Source organism: Suricata suricatta, chromosome 8 (assembly GCF_006229205.1).
Source record: "Suricata suricatta isolate VVHF042 chromosome 8, meerkat_22Aug2017_6uvM2_HiC, whole genome shotgun sequence".
In the NCBI taxonomy this organism is placed as follows: Eukaryota; Metazoa; Chordata; class Mammalia; order Carnivora; family Herpestidae; genus Suricata; species Suricata suricatta.
Genome location: NC_043707.1, coordinates 7908014 through 7933082, shown reverse-complemented (window position 1 = coordinate 7933082; position 25069 = coordinate 7908014). Strand labels below are relative to the sequence as shown.

Sequence of the window (25069 nt, the reverse complement as noted above, 5' to 3'; positions counted from 1 at the left end):
TGGAAAGCGTGGGGAGGGTCTGTACAGTTCACGGTCGTCGGAGAGCTGCTGAGGAGCCTACCTTCCCCCCCAGCAGTTCTCTGCCGGCTCCCACGCGCCGGCCCACGGGTGGAAGCGCCTCCTCTCCTCTATGGGATTCTGCATTGCACGCAGCGCGCATGAGGGAGGGCGTGTGTGTGTGCACGCGTGCGTGTAGGGGGCGGGTCCTGGGGCCCCTTTGCAGTTGAGTGGAAATAGCTTCATGGGCCCTCAGGGGGAGGTGGGGAGGGCCCTAATCTTCCCCAACCACCTGGGGCGCATGGGTGCACTTCCTCATTCCCATGCATGGGGGGGGGGCAAGAGCGGAGTGGGGTCTGCAGCAGGGGCTGCGTGGGGCCAGGTCTTTGCTCTACCCAAAGGGGTCATGGGGGGCGGGGTCAGTCAACTAGCCCCGCTTGGAGCCGAGCTGTAGAGTCTTGGCACCGCCTCCGCACGCGGGGGTTGGTCTGTAGTTGGTTGCTTTGAGCAGGGGGCGGGGTCAGTAACTTGGTCTGAACTAGCTCGGTGGGAGAGGAGTGGGTGGAGGGTTTGCTCTGTGCGCCTCGGCTCAGGGGCTGTGGTCCACAGCTAACTTGGAGGTGCAGATGTGGGTAGATTTGAGCATGGAGAGGAGGCTGGAGACAGGGGATGAGAAGAAGGCTGGATGCAAAAATGGACTTAGGGTTAGAGATGGAGAATTAGCTCGGATTGGAGTTGTGGACAGAGTTGGGTCAAGGGACGTGGATGGTGGCAGGAATGGGGAACGGAGTCGGTGACACTGTCAGCTCACGCTGGGGACGGGCTGTATACTTGGCTCCTAGAGCTAGGGGCAGGGTCTGTAATCCCTTTTGTCGAGGACCTTTGCTCACCGCGGCCCTGACTCTGCCTCTCCGCCTTGCAGGGACCGTAAGTGGCGACTATGGGCAGACTGGGTTATTGGACCCTGCTGGTGCTGCCGGCCCTTCTGGTCTGGCGCGGTCCGACGCAGGGCGCGGCGGCGGAGAAGGGCCCCCCGGCGCTGAACATTGCGGTGCTGCTGGGCCACAGCCACGACGTGACGGAGCGCGAACTGCGAAACCTGTGGGGCCCCGAGCACGCAGCAGGGCTGCCCCTGGACGTGAACGTGGTGGCCCTGCTGATGAACCGCACGGACCCCAAGAGTCTCATCACGCATGTGTGCGACCTCATGTCCGGGGCGCGCATCCATGGCCTTGTGTTTGGGGACGACACCGACCAGGAAGCCGTGGCTCAGATGCTGGATTTTATCTCTTCACAGACTTTCATCCCCATCCTGGGCATCCACGGCGGCGCGTCTATGATCATGGCTGACAAGGTAAGTCGGAGAGGCGATAGGCTGACCGGAGCGGGGGTGTGCTGACCACACTGCAGTCCACACAGGTCTCTGGGACCCTGTGGCACCTGTTTTGATCTGAGAGAGGGTCGTGGTCCCTGGCCCTGCGGAGAGCCGGGTTTTGCCTTTCCGATCCAGAAATGAAGGGAAATGCTTTCTGCCTTGGTTCTGAGGCCCTAGGGGCTTATCGGGAAGAACTCTATAAATGCCGATGCGAGAGGAGGTGGTGGAATGCTTGGAGGTTCCACATAGTGTCCAGAGGTGGCCCTGGGGACACTTGAAACACCACAGCTCCGATTTCTATAATGCCAGTTTGTCCTGATTTGTGGAAGAGGGCCCGGTTTCCCCCTCTGTGGTAAGCGACCAAAACTATTTTTAAAAAGATTCAGTGTGGGTACGTTATGGAATAAAATGCGTAGCCTTTAGGTAAAACACAAAAGGGCAGAGAAATATGCTTCCACAGACTCTGCAGGTGGGGGAGGGGGCGGAGAGTTTGCCAAATCCTGGGCTGCAGGTGCACAGGGGAATGTTCCTCTAAGGAGTGGGTGTGAGTGGAGAGCACTGCCTAGTCCCTGAGCCCTGAGCATGGAGGGCCTCGCGTTTTCCTACCTGTTTCCTGGGTGGGGCTGACAGGGGAGCCCAGAACGTCAGAGGGAGGGGTTGCCTCCCAAGGATGGCTTTTCGTATGAACTTGGAGAGTGTCCAAAGGAAACGGAGGTGTGTCCACATCTCTGGGTTTAGAATGAGAGAGAAGGGTAGTCTGTGAATCATCCGTGAGGGTTGGTTTGGGGAAGAGAAGAGACTTTATTTAAGGTTGGGTGAGATGTTAGGAGGGCCTGGTTTGAGAATCATGCCGGAGGAGAGGGACAGGGGAGGGTCAGAAGAGAGAGGCACGGTGAGGAAGGAGAAGAAATTGGAGTCGTGGGTGCACTGTATCTCTAAGCCCCAGGAAAGGACCAGAGTTGGGGGGGAGGGGCGGAGAGGGTATGTGTACTTGTGTGCTGTGGTCCCCAGCCCTAGACCTTCTTGGAGCGTGTTCCTTAGATAGCAGGAGACATCCTAATGGGGCGGACAGATATTTGTCAGAGCCCTTTGCTCCTGACGCTCTCAAAGCACTTTTGTATTCATCAAATCAGATTCTGCCTCTGTCTCTGCCTCAGCAATTCCCACTGGCTCCTTTGGGAACCGTATTAATTCTTCCAGGTCTCCTGGGCTGCAGCACATTCAGCTGAACTATACAACCAATGCAGTATCTTATTAAACATTCATTTGAAGTGGTTTGCAGTCTAGCAGAATTTTCTCCATGCGGCCGAGTGTTTTCCCAGCCACCTCTCACTTGGGGCGAACTCCTTTCTGGGATGAAAGAAAGTGGGGAACAGCTGTGCCCTGCCAGCGGTGTATGCACCGGAGGAGGTCTTGGAGCCTCCTAGAGCCTCCTGCAACTTGCAGACGAGGGGCCTGAGGCATAGGGGGCCGTTAGAGACTGGCCTGAGGCCACACGGTGGGTGATGGTACGAGGTCTTGGTCTTCCGGTCTCAAGCTGTGATCTCACTTTCCAGCAAATGAAGCGTGTCTTTTAATTTTGCCATCTTAACTTGAGGAGGGTCAAGGAACCAACCTCATCCTGGGCCTTGGAGAGGTGCAGTGAATCAGAGCCTCGGGCTTGTGCCTAAGGACTGACCAGTCCTCTGATGAAGGCATGAAGAACTTCCGTTTCTGGCAGGGGGTTGCTGATTTGGGGATCTAAATATTATCACCAATCCCTCTTCCCTTCTGAAGTTTTGACCAAAAAAGCAGCATGCAAAAAAATAGTAGCCATGTTGAAAGTGAAATTTATGGATTGAATAGGGCCCAGCATAATCAATGGAGAAATCTGGTGAAATCTGACTTAGAGAAGGCGTCTTGAGTCTGGGAGGTCTGAGCTGGCAGGTGGGTGGCTCAGGCTGTTACCTGACTTATCCATCTGACTGGGCAAAGAAGCAGGAACAGAGTGGGCTCAGAGTTGAGTCCCTGTTTGGTATGTGGTGAGCCTGCCTGCTGTGAATGTCAGGCTCTGACCAACTGGACCAGCAACTGCTCCCCCTTAACGGGGTGTGAGAAAGGGAGTTGTGAGGGCCTGAGTGGAAGCATCCTCCTCTCCTATCAAAGGAGACCGCCTTCTGGGAATTGGGCAAGAGTGTGACCCCTCTTCAGAGTGAGGAAGGAAAAGGGAATCAGGAAATGGCAAGAGAAAGATAGGAGAGGACGTTTTCAGAGAAGTTAAGATAAGAGAGAGATTTATGAGGGGATGTTGGGAAAGGAATGAAATAGTGCATTGGTTCAAAAATTGTGAAGGGAAATGTCGGGGCTTGCCACCTTGGTCTTGATAGCAGGGGGTCAAAGACGTGAGCGGAGATAGTGTTGAAGTATGTGTTGGCCCCACACGTGGGATGTGCTGGGGATGTTCGAGGAGGTGGGCTAAAGAGTGGTATTTTGAGAAACCTGAATGTGTTAAAAAAGGAAAGAGATGGTCTAAAATGTGAACACCCCTTCCCTCCATTAGCAGCACAACTCATTGGCTAGTGCCTTTGCCACCTGTTTCTTTTGGAGCTGAACTCGGAGTGCAGTTTGTTCAGCTCTGAAGAGGCAGCCATGAGATGTTGCCTAAAACCCCACCTTGCGTGGCTGAGTGTGCCAGGAGTGTTGCGGCCACCAAGTCTGAATTTGCCCAGACTGAAAACGCCTTTCTGTCCCCCAGTAAGATGATGATCATTTGGTAAAGCCCAGAACACACCTGTGTTGTTTTCACTTCCAAATTGGTAACATGAGAGTTGATAGCGCCCCCATGGATAAGAATGGTAGTCAACTTGATAATCAGTTAAATGCATCATGCCCGCCCCCCTTTCTACCTTTCCCTACCTGACCCATGTAAGAAAGAACAAAGCCTTATAGTAATTAAAATGCGTTAAGTGGCAGATTTTTGTGATGTTAATTTACAATAGAGATGTTAATTTTTGCTTCTATCAGTGGGTGGTCTTGAAATATAATTAATTTAGAGGTGGAAATAATGTTTGATGTAGATAAAGTTGTAACCTTATCTTGGTTTGGCTACTTTGATCCTCTCCCAATGGAATACAACTCTGGTTGGAGCAATAGCCCCTAATGAATCAGGCATAAGCACTAGACCTTGACGTTTCTGCTCGGGGTCCTCACCTCTTTCTCCCTCCCTATTTCTAGCGGCTCCATGGGGAAAAGACAAGGCTTAGATTTTAGCTACATCTAGCCATGTTGGTTACCGCGTGGACTTGCTTTATATATTGTGTCTACCCATACCTCATCTCCTCTACTCGAGTGTAAGTTCCTCAAGGACAGTCTTTTTGAAAAGTATGTTTATGTGTATTTGAAATAATGAATATTCCTCCACAGTTTATAAGAATAATATGGTTCTCTGGAGAGCGCTTAGAGAATATATTAACGTTTAAAGAAGAAAGTGAAGTTCTTCCCTCGAAGAAGGACCAAGAGCAGCCACTGTTGGACATGAGGGTCTCTTTCCTTCTAAGCTCTATTCAGTTATCAGTTCAGGATTCTACTGTATATATGTTTTTTGTTTTTGTATTTTGCATTGTGTGGACTTTGTTTCAGGTTTTGCTTTAATTCCAGAAAACTCTGAGCCATTATCTTTTGGAGGTTTCCCCTCTAGTATTTTCTCTGTTCGCTTCAGACGTAGTTACACAGTCTTCCAGATACCTTTTCTTCCTTTTTTTTAAAATGTTTTTTAATTTATTTTTGAAAGACAGAGAGAGACAGCGCGAGCAGGGGAGGGTCAGAGAGAGAGGGAGACACAGAATCCGAAGCAGGCTCCAGGCTCTGAGCTAGCTGTCAGCACAGAGCCCGACCTGGGACTCGAACCCACTGACGGTGAGATCATGACCTGAGCCGAAGTCAGGTGCTCAACCGACTGAGCCCCCCAGGCGCCCCCCCCAGTATCTTAACTAAAACATTTTTCCCCCAGTTCTCAATCTCTCGGCGTTATGTTTGAGAAGGTTTCCTCAGTTCTATACTCTGGTTAACTGACCCTTTTTATTTGTATCTGGTTTATTATTTTGCCTTAGCCAGCTTTTTTTTTTATTTGTATCTGGTCTGTTATTTTACTGATCTGTTGAGCTTTTAATTTCAACAATGGTTCACCTTAGTTCCAACATAAATAATTGGCCCCTTTATATACCTTCCTGCTTTTTTGTTTAATACATATATATTTATAAAAAAACCCATCTATTTTTACTTTGTGAATGTAAATTCTTCCTCTATCCCTTTTGAGGATTTAAAAAACAATACTCTGAAGTCCTTCTCTGATTGCTCTAGCATCTTGGTTTCTTTGGGTATGAATTCTTTCATTTGGCAGATTCTGATCATTGGCTCTCCTCACATGTTCGCTAATGTCTCATATGTCCTCATATGTCTTATTGTGAACTCGAGGTGATTTTATTATTTCTTCTGCCCTATGTCTGCAAGGGTCTGTGCTTTTAAACCAGAGGCCCTGTCAGCAGCTCAGTTTGGAGTTCTCTGCCTGTGCTATAGATTCTGTGGCTCAGGCTTGGGTCCCAAGCTCATGTAAGTTATTTCATTTTTGCTCCTTGACACAGATGGGCATCCTTTTTGGCTGTGGCCCCTGGAAGCAGGATTCTGTGTCCGGTTTCGCCTCTTACTGCCTGGGTAGATGTTGAGACCTCTATTTCCATGGCTCATATCGGACCCATCCCCCATGAACCATGTGACTTTGAGTCCTATTTGAGATTGTAGGGTCCCATCTTTTGATTCATTTATTTTTAGAGAGTCCTCTTTATTTTTGATCCGCGATTCCCTTTTCTTATTTCCAAGCAGTATTATGTAAATTTTAAAACATCTAAAGGTTTATCTATAAATTCTGAGTCTTAGGAGCAGAGGGCGGGTGGTTATGGAGTACGTTCACTCTCATTTTGACCCATATTTCACAACCTGCTTTCATTTTTCTCCAAACTTGATTATGTATTCGTGGAATTTTCCCTTATTATTAAATAGACTGCTCAAACATGATTTTAAATGACTGTGGAGTATTCTGTTTATACCAGTCATTGTGACTAATATTTCTATTTTCCACCTTTAGTAAGGTTTATTTCTGGCTCACATGTGTGTTCTTTTCGGCACCTTGTGCTGATCTTGCTCTGGGCATTTGTTTCTCGGTAAATCTTTGTTGATTGAATGAATCACAGTACTGGTTCCGATGCCAGCTTGCTGTCGTTTCCAGGTGAACTTACCACGCTGTGGTTCAGGGCTGTCCGTGTGGTAGCTGTTCCCTAAATGCTGACTGATTTAATAGGTGTGTGCCAAATCTCCCCTTCTTTCTAGTGGGCAGGCAATTACTAGCCATCCTTGGGAATAACAGAACCTAGAGTCGGGGGATTCCATACAAAAGGCCCGGGTGTTGTTAGGTATGGGTCATCAGCAGGACGTAGAACTTTCTCTTGTAACCTGACGACTCCAGAGTTTGGCTATGAGAGAGACCCTGAAAGCTCGTGGAAGGGCAGACAGGCACGTCAGGATGCTGGTAGGTCCCAGTCACCCCGTTACGGAAGACTTGGGTCATTCTGGAGAGACTGGAGGGGGGGCTTTCTTTAGCCTTTGCGATGAGACATGTCATATACAGTCATCTACTCCTCCTCACATAAGTCATTGGAGACCAAAAGGCATCACCCCGAGAGGCATGACTAGCCTTCCAAGTGGCCCTCAGAGGTCACTGGTCATCACTTGGACTCCTGGTAGCTGTGTTAAGCTGGCTGTGGAGGGTGCGGTGTTCATGTTCTTTCGGGTGCCGCAGGTGGCAAATGCTTCTCTGGGTGGAGTCATGGAAGTGGTAAGGGGCCTGGGAGGGAAGGAGGAAGGCAGAAAGAGAGAGACCGAGAGGGAGAGAGAAATACAAATAGAATCTTGGCTTCGCACTACAAAATGATGGCTTCTGGTAAGGCCATAATGTAAACAAGGTCATGATGTTGTTAGCTGGTGGGTTTGTTTGTCCTGCACCTCTGGTTCGTTATTCAAATTTCAGTTTGTTGCCAGCATTAAAGTTAGGAGACATCACGTTTAAGAAATGTTTTTAATGTTTATTTTTGAGAGAAAGAGAGTGCTTGTGCGCGTGAGAGCCCAACCATGAGCAGGGGAGGGGTAGAGAGAGGAGAGAGGAGGAGACCCAGAATCCGAAGCAGGCTTCAGGCTCTGAGCTAGCTGTCAGCACAGAGCCCGACGCGGGGCTCGAACCTGCTGACCACAAGATCATGACCTGAGCCAAAGTTCGGACGCTTAACCGACCGAGCTACCCAAGCGCCCGAGAATCATCACATTTTTAAAAATCCAAATTTCATGCTTCACTGAAAGAAATCAGAAGGCCCGGAAACATGGGCCCCACACCTTGGCATGCTGCTGTTGCCTGAAGGTGAATGGCATCCCTCCCCTCCCCCATTCAGTCCTCTGCTTGCCCACTTCCCTTCTTCATGGTAGACACTGGGCCCTGAAGGCACTGGAGTTAGAGATCCCTGATGTAGGTGAAGAACATCACTGGTCTTTGTTAGGAAAGGCCTTCCTGGGTGCCCCCCTTCTCTCCCAAGGGCTGCTCCTTGGTGAAATGCGGCTGCATTCACCTCCGCCATCGCTCCCCTACTGAGCCCACGGGCCTTCAATTCCTTAACACAGTACGTTAGGAAGCCCCTACCAACCAACCTGAGTCAGGCCCCGGAAAACCCTGGACAAAGAGTCCGAGGACCTAACTTCTATTTCCAAATAGGAGAAAGATCCTTCACCTTTCTGGTCCTTAGGCTTTCCTGTGGAATGAAATTTAGGGTGATGCCATCTCTGAGCCTCTTCCAGCTCTGAACATTTTATCGCCTTCAAAAAAAAGACTGGCAAGAACCGTGCCAAATGTGTGCCACGGTTATCTTTGAGTGGTAGACTCGTGCTATTTCAACCTCCAAAAAAAAAAAAAGAAATGTCATATTAGGGCACCTGAGTGGCTCCGTCCATTGAGCATCTGACTTTGGCTCAGGTCATGATCTTGCAGTTTGTGAGTTCGAGACCCGCGGGTCTCCTTCGGATTCTGTGTCTCCCCCCCCTCTGTCCCTCCCCTGCTCATGCTCTGTCTCAGAAAAAATGAATAAACATTAAAAAAAACTTTTAAAATGTCATTATAGCATGGTTAATGACTTGAATCTTGAGTTAGTTTGTCTGTGCTTAAATTCAGCCTTTCAGTTACCAGCCGGGAGATCTTGGGGAAACTGCTTAATGTCTCTGAGCCTCGGTGTCCTCACTGTTTGTTTGTTTCTGACCCCAGCCTGCGCTCAGTGTCTTTGTTTTCTAAAAGGGAACAGGAAGAGTACCTGCTTCATAGAGCTATAGGATTTAAATGAGATAGTAGTTAGCTCAGTGCCTGGCTTGTAATGAATACTTATTACAGGAATGCTATTGTTATCGTGTCTGTATCTCGTGACTTTTATTTTTGTCATGTGCGCATGGACTTTTTCGCAACCAGAAAAAATGACGAAGGGTGATGCAGTGAGCTGATGGTAACAGCCGCAAGAAACGGGCTGAATCCCATCCGTAGAAGTGTTAGAAGTGGAGAATCCAACATGAAACGATTCATATTTCCTTCATATGAACATAGACGGGAATATGAATTTCCTGGGACAACCAGGGGCTTTTAGTTCTTCGAACTTGCCGTGGGGTTTATCCTGGCAAACTGAAGATCACACTTGATCTTAGCCAAAAGGCCGAGAAGCGATCAAACTGAAGATCAGATGTGGCCAGTGTGAAAGTGACCGCAAGAGGAGACTGTCTCCGTGCGCTTTGCAGTGAATAACTCCACTGGTCAGACTGTCTATTTGCACTGGGCTTAGGGCTTTAGGGTGTGGATAGATACAGTCTCTCTTTTTGTCTCTGCCAAAGATTAAGTAACTCAGTGACGGCCCGGGAAACCTGGCAGCCCCAAAGGTATTTGATTAAAGAGTCCTTATCCACTGTTCTTTTGCTCTTGTTTTATTGCCCTCTCACACTAATGATTGGGACTCCACTCGGTTTAGGGAAGGGGCTTAGATTCAAGAGGGACCGTGGGTTTTGATGTTAATGTTTTGGTTGTCTTAACTAAATTGATTAAGATGTTGGGTGATGTAATTGAAACTTAGAACCATCTTCCCAGATTGAAATGATGGACCCAGATACTACAGACAGCACTGGAGAATTTAAGAAGAAACGGCGCTCTGTTGTAGGAAGGGGGGAGATGTAGCTTTCAAATTTGAGAATGATCTTTGCAAGAGTCATGAACTGGTGGACTGCCTACTGGCTCTGCCTCATAAGCGCATTAGTACTTTATTTCACTAATAGGGTATTTAAAATGCCTGAATTTTAATGTCCTTGCTCCCTGTTATTTGACATCTAGCCAGAGTCGCACATTTATGTTAATTGCATGGTGTCCGCAAGTGTTTGAGATTGTGATTTCCAATCACAGGGATTGTGTGTGTATTTGCTTGTTTGTTTTGTACTCCATGCTCAGACTCTAGTGGTGATATGGCTCTTAGAAAAAGCGAAGTCCATGTTTCTAGAAATAAAATGTCCAAACCAGGAGAGGTGATAGCTGCATTGTACCTTTTCTGTTGTCAGGGGTGGTTTCAGCTGCAAATAACAGAATGTTTGACCAATGATGGCTTAAACAATTAAGACATAGAGTTTTGTTTTGTTTTGTTTTGTTTTGTTTTGTTTTTACTTAACAAGGATCCTCAGGTCTGATTTAGTGCCTCAGTAGCCCATCAAGGATTCAGGTCCTTTCCCCTTTTTCTATTTTGCATCTCTCAGCTGCTATTTCCTCTTGGTCACAGGATGGCTGCTTCTGTACCAGCTATCACGTCTTCACATGCCAGCCTTCAAAATGGGCGAAACAAGGAGGGGAAAGGAGCTTTCTTCTAGGCCCTCTCCTCTTCCATTAGAATTGACTTCCCCTTATGATTCATTGGCCAGAAGTGGGTCACATGCCTCCCCTTGAACATCACTGCTACAAATTAACAGTCAAGATTCTCTTCCAAGAATGGATAATTGCCACTGAAGCAAAATTAGCTTCTCTTAGCAGAAGTGCAGGAGCAATGGCCGAGTGGGACAAGTGGTGATCTCTCCAGCCACATAAACACCATGATCTGTAGACTTGACTTAGTTTGGTGGCGGGGGGCGGGGGGAGTGTAATATTTAAAGACAGATGTTGAAAAGCTACAGTGTGTCCACAGGAAAGTCCTTCAGTGGTGCATAGGATCTAAATGACATATGGTTGAGAGTCTCAGAAAAAATATTTGGGGACGTTCAGCCTGGAGAAGAGAAATCTCAGAGAGGACCTGAAAGATGGGCCGTTACGTGGTAGAGGTTTAGCCTTAATTTTTTAAAAAATTATTTTGGAAATGGAACTGGGGCCAGAGGATGAAATTACCAGGAGTAAAGTTTTAGTTTGATATGAGCAATAAGCTTTGGCGATTAGGTCTCTGACCGAAGACCCCGAAGGCTCATTGAACAATGAGTGTCCGTCAGACGTGACTGAGCTCAGAGTGACTGCCGTCTGTCAGGAGTTGGGAGGTGGGTGGGACTCGTGGCAAGACTGGACGGGGTCACCTCTGAGGTTCTTTCTAACTCAGAGGCTCTGCACCTCTCAAATCCTTTTTTTTTTTTTTTAAATCCCCAAGTCCTGGTACTTGAGGCCCTTGGATTTGGCTGAAAACCAACATCCTCACTTTCTGCAGGCATGTGAGTAATTCAGTATAAATTTGCCAGGCTTGGGGGAGGAATTTATGATCCTGGCATCATCACCTCAAGTCTCCAAAGGACTTTACATCATCCTGAAGGGTAGACAGTATTTGAAAAGCAGAAAACCTATGTATATATCAACTCACACACACATATATAAATATAAACATAAGTAGGTCAGCCGGCATCATATTTACTAGTGGGAATGTTTTTGGCCAAGAAGTCCAACTACCAGAGATGATGTTTAGAGTAATTGCCAGTGATCTCCGCAGGGGGGAGGGTTTACAACTGCATCTAGTTAATCATGATTACTTAGGGAAGTATATTCACTTTTTTAAAAAATTTTTTTATCCTTTGGATTTATTTTTGAGAGACAGAGACAGTGTGAGCAGAGGAGAGTCAGAGAGAGAGGGAGACACAGAATCCGAAGCAGGCCCCAGGCTCTGAGCTAGCTGTCAGCACAGAGTCCGACGCAGGGCTTGAACCCATGAATGTGAGATCATGACCTGAGCCAAAGCTGGACACTTAACTGACTGAGCCACCCAGGCGCCCTGTATATTCACTTTTTTGGTGCACATTATTGTAAGAATACTTTTATATTCTAAAGAGAGAGCCAGAGCCCTCTCTGAATTTCCACTTGTCAAATTTTTCTCACTTGTCCGCTGCACCACCCTGCATTTTGAACATTTCCTTATGGTCGCAATGGCTTTGGGGCTATTCTGTTGTTTATCAATCTTTTCTGTTCCTCCTTCACATCTCCCAAGAAAAAACAAAATCCAGAGTTGCTTTTCTAATGCTTTGTCTTGGCATTCAAATTTTACAACATTCCATATGATGGAAATGGGTGCATTGTAATTGTTAAAGCTATAGTAAAAAAAAAAAAAAAAATCCAAACAGTACAATACAGAATTCAGAGAAAGAATATTTGCTCAGTCCATGCATGGAAGGTCTTCAGACACGGTCACCTCGTGGGAGGCTCTCCTGGCCAGGAGGCTCTCCCACAAGGTGACTGTGTAACCTGTTCCAAGAGGAAGAATATGAAATGGGAGCAGTGGTTTGTTGCCATTTATAAGTTTTGTTGGCTGTTGGTATGTTACAAGGATCTTTTCTTATTCAAAAATTTTTTAACGTTTTATTTATTTTTTGAGAGAGAGACCGCATGAGCAGGGGAGGGACAGAGAGAGAGGGAGACACAGAATCTGAAGACAGGCTCTGTGCTGACCTCTCAGAGCCTGGAGCCTGATGTGGGGCTCGAACCCACGAACTGTGAGATCATGACCTGAGCCAAAGCTGGACATTCAACCGACTGAGCCACCCAGGCGCCCCTGATCTTTTCTTTTTCAGTCTCACCCACTTGAACGAGGTTCAGTCATGTTCCATTGGTCCCCAACTGTGTTTGTTTCCCCAAAACAAAATAAAAATTCACTCTGGAATATGAGGTGATGAGTGAAACTCACTGATATCTTAAAGCCAGGCCCACATACTCACCCAGGGAACTCAGGATAATTTGGGGTGGGCCAGGTGGGGAGTCATGATCATTTCACACATGAATAGGAGGCATGGACCCTCCCTGGAGGGATGCACAGTAATGAGTCTTCATTCCGTATTATGTGTAGCTGTTAGGGGTTCACAGGTCCTCTGAAGCTCATTCATAGACTTCCTTGGGATTTATCTATTTATGTATTGGTTTATAAATATGTTCATTCCTCAGACATTTGTGGACCTTATGCACTGTGCCCACATGTTCTGTAGATCTATTGGCGATCAGATCGTAGGCTTTGCTGTGCATCTGCTGGAGGAGGCTGGCGGTTGAAGCCTGGAGGGGCGCACCTGTGATCGGGGTAGCGCAGGGGGCTGGGGAGCAGAGCTGAGGGGCACCTCCGCCAGAGGTGTGCGGGTGGGGGCTTGTCGGGGGCTCTGGGCTGGGTCTGAATTGGAGAACTCCTGGCCAGGAGAGACTGGCATCCCGTGTGTCTGCCCCTGCCGGTCACACCGGTGGCCGCAGAGGGATGAGCCGCCGAGAGGAGGAGGAGGAGGTTGGCTCACAGAGGCCCCAGCTTCTCATCCAGGCCTTTCCCTCCCTGTCGTGTGTTCCTCCAGGCTGCCAGGCTTGACTGTTGTTTTGATAGCTCCTGGATTTTCCTCTGGATGGCAGTTCTCACCATCAAAACATTGAGCTTTCTGCCGATCTCCGTTTGGTTGTTACAAATGGCTGAATGTCTCCTGCTCTTTCTTGTCTCTTCCAAATTCGGAAACTCTAGCCAGGAAGAGTGAGTGGCATTTTGAAATCCATGTTGTCTGGCATGTCTGGAGTCCTAGGGCTGAAAAACAACACCGTATTTTCTAGACGAATTGTTTTAAAGATAAGGTATTTGTAGCGCTGAGGGAATGTGGTGGTGGCCAACTCGGGTGAAAAGAGCCGGAGCACAGGGAGAGGACGCTGAGCTCTAGGGGATCCTGGCGAGGCCCTGGTGCCAGGGGGCAGGTACGGCTTCCGCCAGCGGGATTCCGAAAAAGGCAGCCCCTGGGGGAAGACCGAGCTCCAAGGTCAAATCGCACGTTAGTTCATTGCTGTTGGTTTTGCCTCGGTTAATCAGTACGCCTTTTAGTTTATGATGTCCCCTGATGTGTTCGTTCCCTTGTAAGACCTTTTGGCAGCGTTCAGAGAAAAACTCTTATCGTGTAGAATTTCAGACGCGTCCAGAAGTTGAGACAACAGCGTGAGCCCTCACGTCCTTGTCACCTAGCTCCGACAGTTATTAACACATGACGGTTCTCGTTTCATCTGGAGTCGTTTTAAAGCAAATGCCAGACACTGTTGTGTTTCGTCTACAAATATGTCAGTATGTATCTCCAAAGGAGGAGGATTTTACAGACTGTTAGAAAAAAAATATGTAACTTCAGCTGAGGAGCCCGGTAGTACAGTCGCTTAGGCATCCAGCTCTGGATTTCGGCTCAGGTCCTGATCTCATGGGCTCCAGCCTCATACCGGGCTCCGAGCTGACACTGCGGAGCCCGCTTGGGACTCTCTCTCTCTCCCTCCCCTGCTTGCTCCCTCTCTCTGAAAATAAACAAACATCCAAAACACCCACAATTCTTAAAACAACAACAACAACAAAATCTCAGCTAACATAAAAGGAATCTAATGAATGTACAATTTAGAGGACTTGAGAGATGCAAAGACATAAAAAAATAAAAATCACCTTTGACGTCACCAACCACAGACCGCTACCGTGCCGTTATCGTGGATTTCCTTCTAGTCTTTTTTTTTTCCCTTCTTTTTTTCTAGTCTCCTATACCTGCTCTAGCAACACAGATACATATTGGTTACATAGTTTCACATATAGCCTCTAATTTATTTTACATTCTATCACTAGCATTACAGATGACGTGTAAGCATTCTTACCTGCTACCTTTTCCATTCTGTGGACACATGATCTCCTTGATAACGTAGCTGTCTTCGCTTTTGTGGCCATTAAACACAATACCTCACTGAAGAGCTTCATAATGAAATGTCTGAGTCGCAGATTCCTGGTTTTGAATTGAACCCTACGTCTGACATCACTGGGTCACCGTGCACGGAGAATTTTAAGGTTCATGATACGTCCTGCTCATTGGTTTCCAGTAGGCTTGGACCCCTGGACGCTTCCGACAGCTCTGCTAAAGTAGCTCCCACACCTAACTCTGGCCCACACTTGAAACAGAGGTCATTCTCATCGGTTCTGCAGAAATGTTGTCTCACCATTGTCATTTGCATCTCTTTTATGGCACCTGTTGTGGAATGTATTCTAATTTAGTCAGACTTTTATATCCCTCGGTGTTGCACATCTTCACCTGTGTGATAATTCTCATTGTGTGAATGGAAAACCTCAGAAAATGATGGATCCCAGTATAAAGTACAGTAAAATAATTTGAATTTCTAAAAAATAATAAATATTTTGAAGCCTGGCAGGGAGCTCTGTGATTATTCAGTCTTAGTCACTAGGCATTGCTCAGCCATTGTGTCTCTATCAGTGTTGCTCCAAGAATTGCTTTAAAATGGAAGATTTCCCAGCAGAGAATCATTTTGTGGGATTTGACTATTATGATATGCCAGGAGGCGAGGTAGCGAACCTTGTCCTGGGGGCCTGCGATGTGCTCATGTCGCGGGCATCGTGGTGGACAGTAGGGATGTGGAGCCACGGTTGGCTCCTCTCTCTAGAAAGGCAAAGGCAGGGTGACAACGTGAGGGTAACTGCCCTGTGATCCGAAAGGGATATTGTGTGGGCGTCACAGAATCGCTGTTGTTTCCCATGGCAGGGGTGAGGGAAGTGAAATGAATTTTAAAGGAAAGTAGAAGGGATTTAGGACTGACATTAACAGGTATGGGGGGAAAGCTTCCAAATATTTATCTATTATATAGAATGATCCTTATTATGGACTGAATGTTTGTCCCCCTGGCCCCCCCCCCACCCCCCGCCAGGTGCTGTTGAGATCCTAACCCTAATGGCATGGAATCAGGAGGTGGGGTCTTGGGAGGTGATTCAGTCATGAGGGTAGAACTCTCAGGAATGGGATTCGTGCCCTTGTAAGAAAGACCACAGAGCTCCCTTGCCCCGTGTGAGCACACAGTAAGAAGATGGCCATCTATGAACCAGGAAGTGGTCTGTCCTCAGACAAGGAGTCTGCTGGTGCCTTGATCTTGGACTTGTAGCCTCAAGAGCTGTGAGAAGCCAATGTACGTTGGTAATAACCCCCTCCCTGGTCTGTGGGATTCTGTTACAACCGAGACCGTCATGAGCCGATGCCCCCAGAGCCCCTGTTGGGTCGGGTGTCAGTCCTCGTGTGCTGCTTCTGAGAAGGTAGAGGCTTCCTGGGGGAGGGGCTGAATGGCAGAGGGGCTTGAAGACCCTGGAGGCTGTGGCTGTCAACTGTCAAAACCAAAGCATTTTGACATATGAACAACCAGGATGGTTGTGTCCTGATGTACCAGACCCCAGACTAGAGCACTACTGATGTCTCTAAGTCTTTCATGCCGAAGCAGTGCAGTGGGTTTCTCAAAGAACCATCTAGAACATGGCAGAGGATGGCTGTTTCCTCTGACATAGGTCAGCCATGCCCAGAGAGGGGGAGGTGGGCCTGGAAACATGTCGATGCTCCCTTTCCTGAAACATGGACCAGAAATGTGCCCCTGAGCCCAGTGCTTTCCCAGTTAGGTGTCCGGCCATTCCCTCTACACACGCCTCCCACCCGTGGAGAGAGAGGCGTGGAGAGCAGAAGCCAGCTGGGTCCCCAGTCCCCGCCCCCTTTTCCACCAGGGCAAGACCTTCCCAAGAAACTCCTGTTTTCACTGGGGTTGGATGAAAGGGTCTGTTTCTGGTTTTGGGATGTGACATGGCTATTTGCACAAGCAAAAAACAATTATTTATAACTTAGCGAAAGTATTCCATAATCTAAATGAGCTTTGATGGACTTTGAGGGATGCCTGGGTGTCTCAGTCAGTTGAGTGTCTAACTTGTTGATTTCAGTTCAGGTCATGATCCCAGGGTCATGGGATGGAGCCCTGCATTGACCTGCACGCTGAGTTTGGAGCCTGCTTGATATTCTCTCTCCCTCTCTCTGTCTTCCTCTCCCTCTCTTGTTCTCTCTCTCTCTTTCTCTGTCTTCCTTCCCCTTTGCCCCTCTCCCCCTGCTCATGGGCACACTCTTTAAAAAACAACAACAACAACCAACTTTCAGAAGAGGGCCATAGGTATGCCCTAGTGAGATCAGGTACTTCCTTTGCTGGTAACATCTGTGGCTTCCCTCTATCCTTCAGAGTGGGAAATTCTCCATTCCCATATAGTGCATAGAGGTTTTCAAATTCTGCTGGTTTCCAGGGGGAAACTTCATCTGAGGGTAAGTCCGAAGAGTATGGGTTACGTCACAGTTTATCATTTTTGGGTAATGCACTGAATTGTGTTGCCCTCAAAGGCATAACCCCCAGCAACGCAGAATGTGACTATATTTGGGGATAGAGGTCTTTAAAGAGGTAATGAAGGTACAATGAAGTTATAGTTTACGTTAAATTGGGCCCTAATATGATATGACTTGTATCCTTAGAAGAAGAGATCAGGACACAGAATAAAGACCATGTAGAGATCCCAGGGAAAACACGGCCATCTGCACACCAGGGAGAGAGGCCACAGCAGAACCCAACCTGCCGACACCTTGACCTTGGACTGGCAGCCTCCAGTACTGGCACTCTGTTACGGTGGCCCCAGCGAACGGGTGTGGAGAGCTTCGGAGGTGCATGCAGCTCAATGTCAGGGCTCCTCAGTGCTCCTTGTCTACTGAACGGGGAGGGGGCCACGGTGCCCCAGCTCAGAACCCGGAACCCCATCTACGCTAAAGCTGACCTGACGCTTCTCATGATGTGCTGGCCACGGGGCTCCCACATGAGGACCCGAGTCTGTCCTTGTCTTAGAGTCCTTCCTGGGACACGTCTAGGACATCTGGGTTCAGGGCTTCCTGAACACTTTGACTCTGCTAGCCTCAGGGGCTGAGACAGATCGAATAATCGCCCTACAGAGAGGTCACGGTCCCTGGACCCGTCAATACATTACCTTATATGGCAGAAGGGATGTCACGAATAGGGTGAAGTTAAGGCTTTTGGAAGTTGACGATGTTCTCTTGGGATTATGATGTGGATCCCGTGTAATTGCAAGGATCCTTAGAAGAGCCAGAGACGGGCGGGGATGACAGCGGAGGGTGGAGGGTTGCTGCCAACATGGAGGGAACATGGAGGGAGTGGCCCAGGCACACAGGTGACCCAGCCGCTGGGAAAGGCTGGGAAACAGATCCCCTCCGGAGCCTCCAGAGGGAGCACAGCCCCATCCAGACCTTGATTTTAGTCCACAGGGGCCCATTCCAGACTTTGGACCCCTGGAACTGTAAGGGGACAAATATGTGTTGCTTTAAGCTGCTGAGTTTGTGGTGATTTGTTGGAATCCAGTACTCGGGAGAGTCTCATAAGCACTGTGGAGGGCAGACTGTGCCCCCAGTGGCCTTCTCTCTGCGCTTGGAAGTTGATGCAGGTGGTGCATCCCGTCCCATGATGCAGCTGTGTGGGGGGAAACAGCTTACATGATACATGTGTCCACTTTTCCCTTCATCAAATAGTGCAGCAAACTGATACTCTAGGAAGCTACTGTGTTCATTCCCTGCACCTGCCGCGCTGTGCCTGCCTCTGAGAGTGTGTCCCTTGCATTCATATAGCTCAAAACCTGGCTCCGGAACATACTGGCTCTTTTTCCTTGGACAGCGCATGTGACCATTCTGAGCCTCAACTTCCTTAGCTATAAAATGGGTTAATAGTAACCTCTGTCTTGCAAGGTGAGCATTCGTGAAGACCAGTAAGTATCTGTGACAGGTGTATATAGCTCCTTGCTTGGCCAATAGAGCAGAACGTGCTCTAATACAGATCTCTTCACCAAGTCGACACTTTGCATCTTGGAACAGCATGATGAAGTCGACTGCATTAGTAGAGCACGTGTGTGAATCCATAGGCAGAGCCTCGTTGGGCATTCTGGGGGGCTTTCCTAAACTTGCACTACTGACATGTTGGCTGGGTAGTCTTCTGTTGTGGAAACTGTCCTGTACATCGGAGGATGGTTAGCAGCGTCCCTGGCCTCCACCCACCATCTCTTCCCACCCCCAGATGTGTCCAGACACCAACAAATGTTCGCTGCACGTTGCATTCATCCCTGGTGGAGAACCACGGTTCCGGGGTGTGAGGTCTGGTCCCTGGGTGCTAGTGGAGACACGACGGTGCTTAATAAGTAAAGTCATCTTTACACTCAGCGTTCCACGCTTCTTACAACCTTTGAAGCTTGGAACAGATGCGTATCAGTCAATGTGCCTGTCTCTCTATCCAGTGGAATCTACTCCCTTGTTTGGGGGCTGGTGTCAAGACCAAGAGAGTCGTTTTGTGCAAGGGTGTTGACACTTTTCATTGGCTCCTCTGGCAGCTGAGAAATGCTGAGACAGAATGAGTAAGGGCACCGAGCAGATTGCAAAAGGCACAAATGCTCCCGCACATAGGCGCTTAATATTCTTTCGAGAAGGATGACTCATGTAGCTCATACATGGCTTTACGGGGAGTTGTCTGAACAATTACTGTGCCTCCACCAAATTCTCCCATCCAAGTACTAACCAGGCCCGACCCTGCTTAGCTTCCGAGATCAGATGAGATCGGGCGTTCAGGGTGGTATGGCCATAGACACCACCAAATTCTTTATGAACAGATTCCCCATCACTCTTGGACCTGGATGGGGAGGTGGGAAGAACCAAGAAATTCAGGATGCCCGCGGAAGAGAAAAGAGAAAAAAAAATTAACGAGCTTTCTGTAAGTTTGGGCATCTCTCCAAAATGCGCTGAGATCAAATTTTATTTCTTAAACGAATCTGTTCACATTGATGGTTGATTTGGGTTAGTGCAATTGGTTGGAAGAATTGATAAAAGCAGCCAGGAGCTCTGGTTCAACTGCACAGAGGAACGGTTTTGTTCCCTGACCATGTGTCCACCGCCAAGCAAAGAATAAGCATCGTGAGCCGCACAGTGACACATAAGAGATCTAGATAGATCTCGGATCCCACCCGTTACCAGGAATCCTGCTTAGAATGGAGGTTGTAGTGGTGCCCCTACAGGGAGCCTTGTCTTTTATTCCCGAAGCCATGTCTGGTGTCCTGGCTGGGGCAGAGTAAGTTCTGCTGCACTGACGCTGGCCCAAGCCCACGTCCTATCCACTGTGCACTTGCTGTCAGTCCACTCCCGCTCACTTCGTTTGGGAGGACTGTACCCCACTTATATTTAGGACTCTGTCTTTCCCTGTTCCCGGGATCCAGGACACTGGTTTGGCGCAGGATTGGTGCTCAGTAGATATCTAAATAAAATAGCACAGAAGTAGGAAGGGCTGGGGCCAGGACTGCGCTGGTTTCCCCCAGATGCTGTGTCAGGTCACCGCAAAACAAGGCATTTTCATCTTCTTAGCACTCCAGAGGGAAAATCTGAAGTCAGGTGCCCTGTGCCGACATCAGCAAGGCCGCGCTGCCTCGGGATGCTCTGTGGGAGAATCTGTTTCCCAGCATTTCCCGGCATCCCACTCCTTGGCTTCTGGCCCCTTCCCCACCTTCCAAGCCAGCAGCGTCTTGCCTCACTTGTCACATCTCCTGGAATGACCCTTGGGATCACACTTAGGCCTCACTCAAAATCCCTGATAATCTCCCCAGCACATGATCCTTATAAGTGAGCAGACATGTATGTGTGTGTGAATGTATGTAGACTCCATGCCCAACTCAGGGCTTGAATTCAAGATCCTGTGATCAAGGGCCACATGCTCTGGGTGGCTGAGTTGGTTAAGTGTTTGACTCTTGATTTTGGCTCAGGTCTTGATCTCACAGTCGTGAGGTGCAGCCCCATGTTGGGCTCTGCTCTGGGTGTGTCGCCTGCTAGGGATTTTCTCTCTCCCTTTCCCTCTGCCTCTCCCCTGCTCGTGTGCTCAGCCCTCTCAAAAAAATAAATAAACACAGTCATGTGGTCTACCAACAGAGTCAGGCCTTCACTCCCCAAGACCTGTAATTTAATCATATCTGCAAAAATCCCTTTTACCATTTAAGGTAACACTTGTGGATTCTGGGGAGTGTGGCCTGGGGCCTGTATCTTGGGGTCCACAGCTCAACGGACCACAGGTGCCTTTATAACCACCTCACCATAGGCGCAGGGCAGGATTGGCTAACACGTGTCATCCGTGTCACCGTGTTGGTGGAGTAACACGTGTCATCCATGTCACCGTGTTGGTACGCTGAGCTTGGGTGGGCAGACTTGGCAAACTCTGGGCCTCAGTTTCCTCCTCTGCAGCTGAAGAGGTGGGGCTGAGGGCCCTTCCGGCTGTACCATCTTTCATTCTCTGGGGAACTTCTGTGCGGTCGGAAGAGCAGGTTGTATCGGAACACTCAGGGGTGTTGAGTTAGGCAGGGATGGCATCGGAACTTCAGCACCTTCCTCTGACCGGAAAGAGTTCTCTATATATGACCTCATACACTGACAGTGCATCTTCTTCCTTGCTTTCTCCACTCTGGACCTTGCCTCTCCTCATCTTTAAAACGTGGTTGCAATTGGCTGAAGTGTCCTGCCTTGGTAATGGGGTGTCTCCTGCTTCTGGGAGGTCTGGAGTCCCCCCGTTGTGGCTGGTGATAATCTGCCTCCTCTCTGCTCAGGAGGGCCCGTGCCACTGTGTAGGCGAGACAGGGCGTTCCTCACAGCCTCCCTGGCAGCCCCCCTTCCCCAGACACGGTCTTCTTGGCCAGGCCTCTTGCCCTGGGTTACGCCCCATCCCCCTGGCTGCTGGGGGGGGGGGCTCCTCCCCTTGATGTAAAGTAGAACTCGCTCTGCAGTGATTCATGAGCCGCAGGCCACACCTGAGCCACTGCACCACGGGCATCTCAAACCACACCTTCCTGGAACCTCACAGTCACTCTGTCTCTGTGTCAGTGGGGTCTCTGCTGTTGGAGTCCCTGCTTTCAGCAGGGGAAGGAAGGTGGAGGCGCGTTGAGCTTCTAGAGGTGCAGGTACCATGCTGCTGGCGGGCCTTGGAGGGGCACCGCGTTCACCGTGCGGAAGGCAGGGGAGCCCGGGGAGTGGTGGCCACGTGCTCTTGGCTGCGCAGCTGGGAGGTGGCAGAGCTGGGGCTTGAGCTCGGGTCCCCTGATGCCGCGGCCCGTGTTTTTTTTTTCCCACCAGAGCTTCTGGGGCTTCAGTCCTTTTCAAGACACCTTCACAATTTTTTGACCATTTTCACTGTTGTTTTTTTTTTTAATTGTAGTAAAGGACATATAATGTCATTATAACCACTTTGGAGTGAACGGTTCAGTGGTGTTGTGCACATTCATACTGTTGTGTGACCCTCCCCGCTCTCTAGTTCCAGAACAGCTCCCGTGTCCCACACGGAGGCCCCGTAACCATGAAGCAGTCATGCCCCCCACCTTCCTGCCCTGCAGCCCTGCCATCTGTCTCTGTGGAATTAATTACTTGTTCTAAGTGGGAAGGAATCCTATAAGACGTGTTGGGTCCGGCATCTTGCGTTGAGCGTGATGTTTTCAAGGTTCATCTGTGTTATAGCAGGTGCTTTTGCATTGTGGGGATGCATAGACCTCACTTAGTGTGTCCGTTCATCCCTCGGTGGATGGGTGTGTTGTTTGTACCATTTGGCGGTTGTGAACAGTGCTGCTATGAACGTTAGCCTACACTTTCTTCTTTGAACAGTGAGAGCACTTATTTGGGCATAGAACCAGGAGTGGAATTATGGGGTCAAATGGCTATGTTCAATTTATTGGGGATTGACGTTTTTCCTTTCATTTCCCCCCGACACAATGCTTTTATTTACATCTGAAAAGAAAATAAGTATTTTAAAAATTATCTAAAATGCCATATCATCACCAAAAATATTGAAACGAGATTCACTTGGAGGCCGTGGCTAGCTCAGTTGGTAGAACTTGTGACTCCTGATCTAAGGGTCTTAACGTCAAGCTCCAAGCTGGGTGTAGAGATTAATTATAAGAAAATAAAATCTTGGGGGAGGGGGGAAGAAACCAGTTTCCTTTGCTGTTTATAGATGGCAATAAGAAACTAACAAAATCATGCAAATTTAAAAAACCCAAAAGAAAAATGAAAACGGAAACACAACAGTGCTATTAAATCGTAACTAGGTGCTATTTCCTACCAAGGCTCAGCATTTTACACGCTCCTTAAAAAGGAAATTAGGAAGTGTTAGAAAGGTGTTGAAAGTCTATTAGCTTCAAAATGAGACTTTATCAACTAATTAGAAGGATCAAAAGAGAATCTGGGCTTGGGGTGCCTTGGTGGCTCACTTGGTTAGGAGCCTGACTTTAGCTCAGGTCATGATCTCATGCTTCATGGGTTTGAGCCCCATGTCGGGCTCTGTGCAACAGCTCAGAGCCTGGAGCCTGCTTTGGATTCTGTGTCTCTCTCTCTGCCCCTCCCCTGATTGCACTCTGTCTCTCTCTCTCTCAGAAATAAATGTTAAAGAAAGAGAGAGAGAAAGAGAGAATCATGGCTTTTCCCCACTGTGCTTTGACAGTACTGCGTGCCTTGTCCATGTAGGACAGAAGCATGTCTGCTCCCACCTCTGGCCCCCGGTTCTGTCCCTTCCTCCACTCCCCAACTCTGGCAACCTTCCTCGTCTCTCTGTCACCAGGTCCTTATCACCTCTTGCTCAGACCCTGAGTTGAGTCTTCTAATTTTTCTCACCATCAATTTGCCACTCACATCACAAAAAGGGGATTTGGGGGCACCTGGGTGGCTCAGTCGGTTAAGTGTCCGACTTTGGCTCAGGTCATGATCTCACAGTTCACGTGTTTGAGCCCCGCATAGGGCTCTGTGCTGACAGCTAGCTCAGAGCCTAGAGCCTGTCTTCGGATTCTGTGTCTCCCTTTCTCTCTGACCCTCCTCTGCTCACACACTCTCTCTCTCTCTCTCAAAAATAAAACATTTAAAAAAACACCCAACAACAAAAGGGGGATTCAGAGCATATTATCTCGACTCTCACAGCTCCAGTGGTGTCTCCATTATGTCCAGGATGACATCTAAACCCATAGCCAGGTGCCCAAGAATCACTGCAGTCTGTTACCCATCACCTTCCAGCTCTTTCTGTCCCCCGTTGGTGTCCTCATCGGGTGAACTAGAGCATGGCCCACTGTTCTGACCCTGTCAGTGCCTCCGCACCCTGCCCCCTTTACCTGAGTTCCTCTTCATCTCAGTTGACCTAACCCTCACGGCTCCAATGAAGATCCAACAAGGTAGGGCATATGGAGATCACGAACCCTCTAAAAAGAAATGCAAGTGCAAAATGTGTCATTGCTGGCCCTGCTTTCTCTGCAGTCCTTAGGTTCTTTAGTGTCAGGGCCTCCAAGCTGCCCCTTCTATTTCTTAGGTTCAAAGCAGTTGCCTTCCCAGGGTCATGTGCTCTGTATCTTTCATGGCGTGTGATGGACAGTATGGCTTCCCCACGTGGCTGAACATACTCTCTTTCTTTATCCTTGCCGTGGCTGTCTTCATCCGCCCCCAGTGCCTAATATGTGTGGTTTGAAAGAGCCAATCTGTGCCCGCCTGGGAGAGAGCACCCTGTCTGCTGGACCGGGAGTGGAGGGAGCTGCCGCCGTCTGGCTCCGTCCTCTTTCCTGGTTCTTCTTCCCCTGTTAGTTGCACCTTCGAATGTGCCTCCTCTAATAGGAAGTGACGATTGAACCATTTGCGCTTTTGAAAGGCACACTCTGCTACCCAGCTGACCACAGGTAATGAGCAGGCAGCCCGGCCCCGTGGGTGATTCCTCTCCTCATGCTCTTTGCCTCAGAAGATTTGGGTGGAGCTGCAGAATGGCTGATCCTGGGAATGACAAGAATGTTGAAAACCACCTGCCCTTGGGGACCCGAGCTCCCCTGGGGAGGAAGGAGGCGGCTATGTGTGCAGGGGCACAGGTGGAGCAGAGAAGCTGAAAGGAAAGCTCCGGCCGGACCATCCCTTTCATTGTCTGGGGTCCTTTCTACTTAAAGTAAATTTTCTGAGCTCTTTTAGTGGGAAAGATGGTTCCTTAGACCTTAATACCCAACACCAAAATCATTGATGGGATCAAAGTCACGTTCTCAAACTTCATAGTCGGCAGAGTCCATAGAAAGGATGTGTTTAGCTGAGCATCCTGCAGATGTGGAAGATGAGGCCCAGAGAGGTCCAGGGACTTTCTGGAAGGCACCCTTCTTCCCGAGTCCCAGCCCATGAGCCTCCTGGTCCATCAGATGCTGATTACTCGCGCTGTTGAAAGGGCCAGCGAGGACCTCCTTGCTGACAGAGGATGGTGAGAAAATCTCTTCCTGGTGCAGAATTGTTGCT

The 25069-nt window shown here is 48.8% G+C and overlaps 1 protein-coding gene across 1 annotated transcript in view; it reads left to right on the top strand.

Annotated features, from left to right (window-relative positions):
* The first annotated feature begins 922 nt into the window (after positions 1-922).
* The window catches only part of GRIN2A (glutamate ionotropic receptor NMDA type subunit 2A), a 368909-nt gene continuing 344762 nt past the window's right edge, over positions 923-25069 (top strand). Inside the window, exon 1 of the mRNA XM_029948744.1 lies at positions 923-1351. Coding sequence (XP_029804604.1) covers positions 938-1351 — 414 coding nt within the window. The 5' untranslated portion in view covers positions 923-937. The remainder of the gene's footprint in view (positions 1352-25069) is intronic.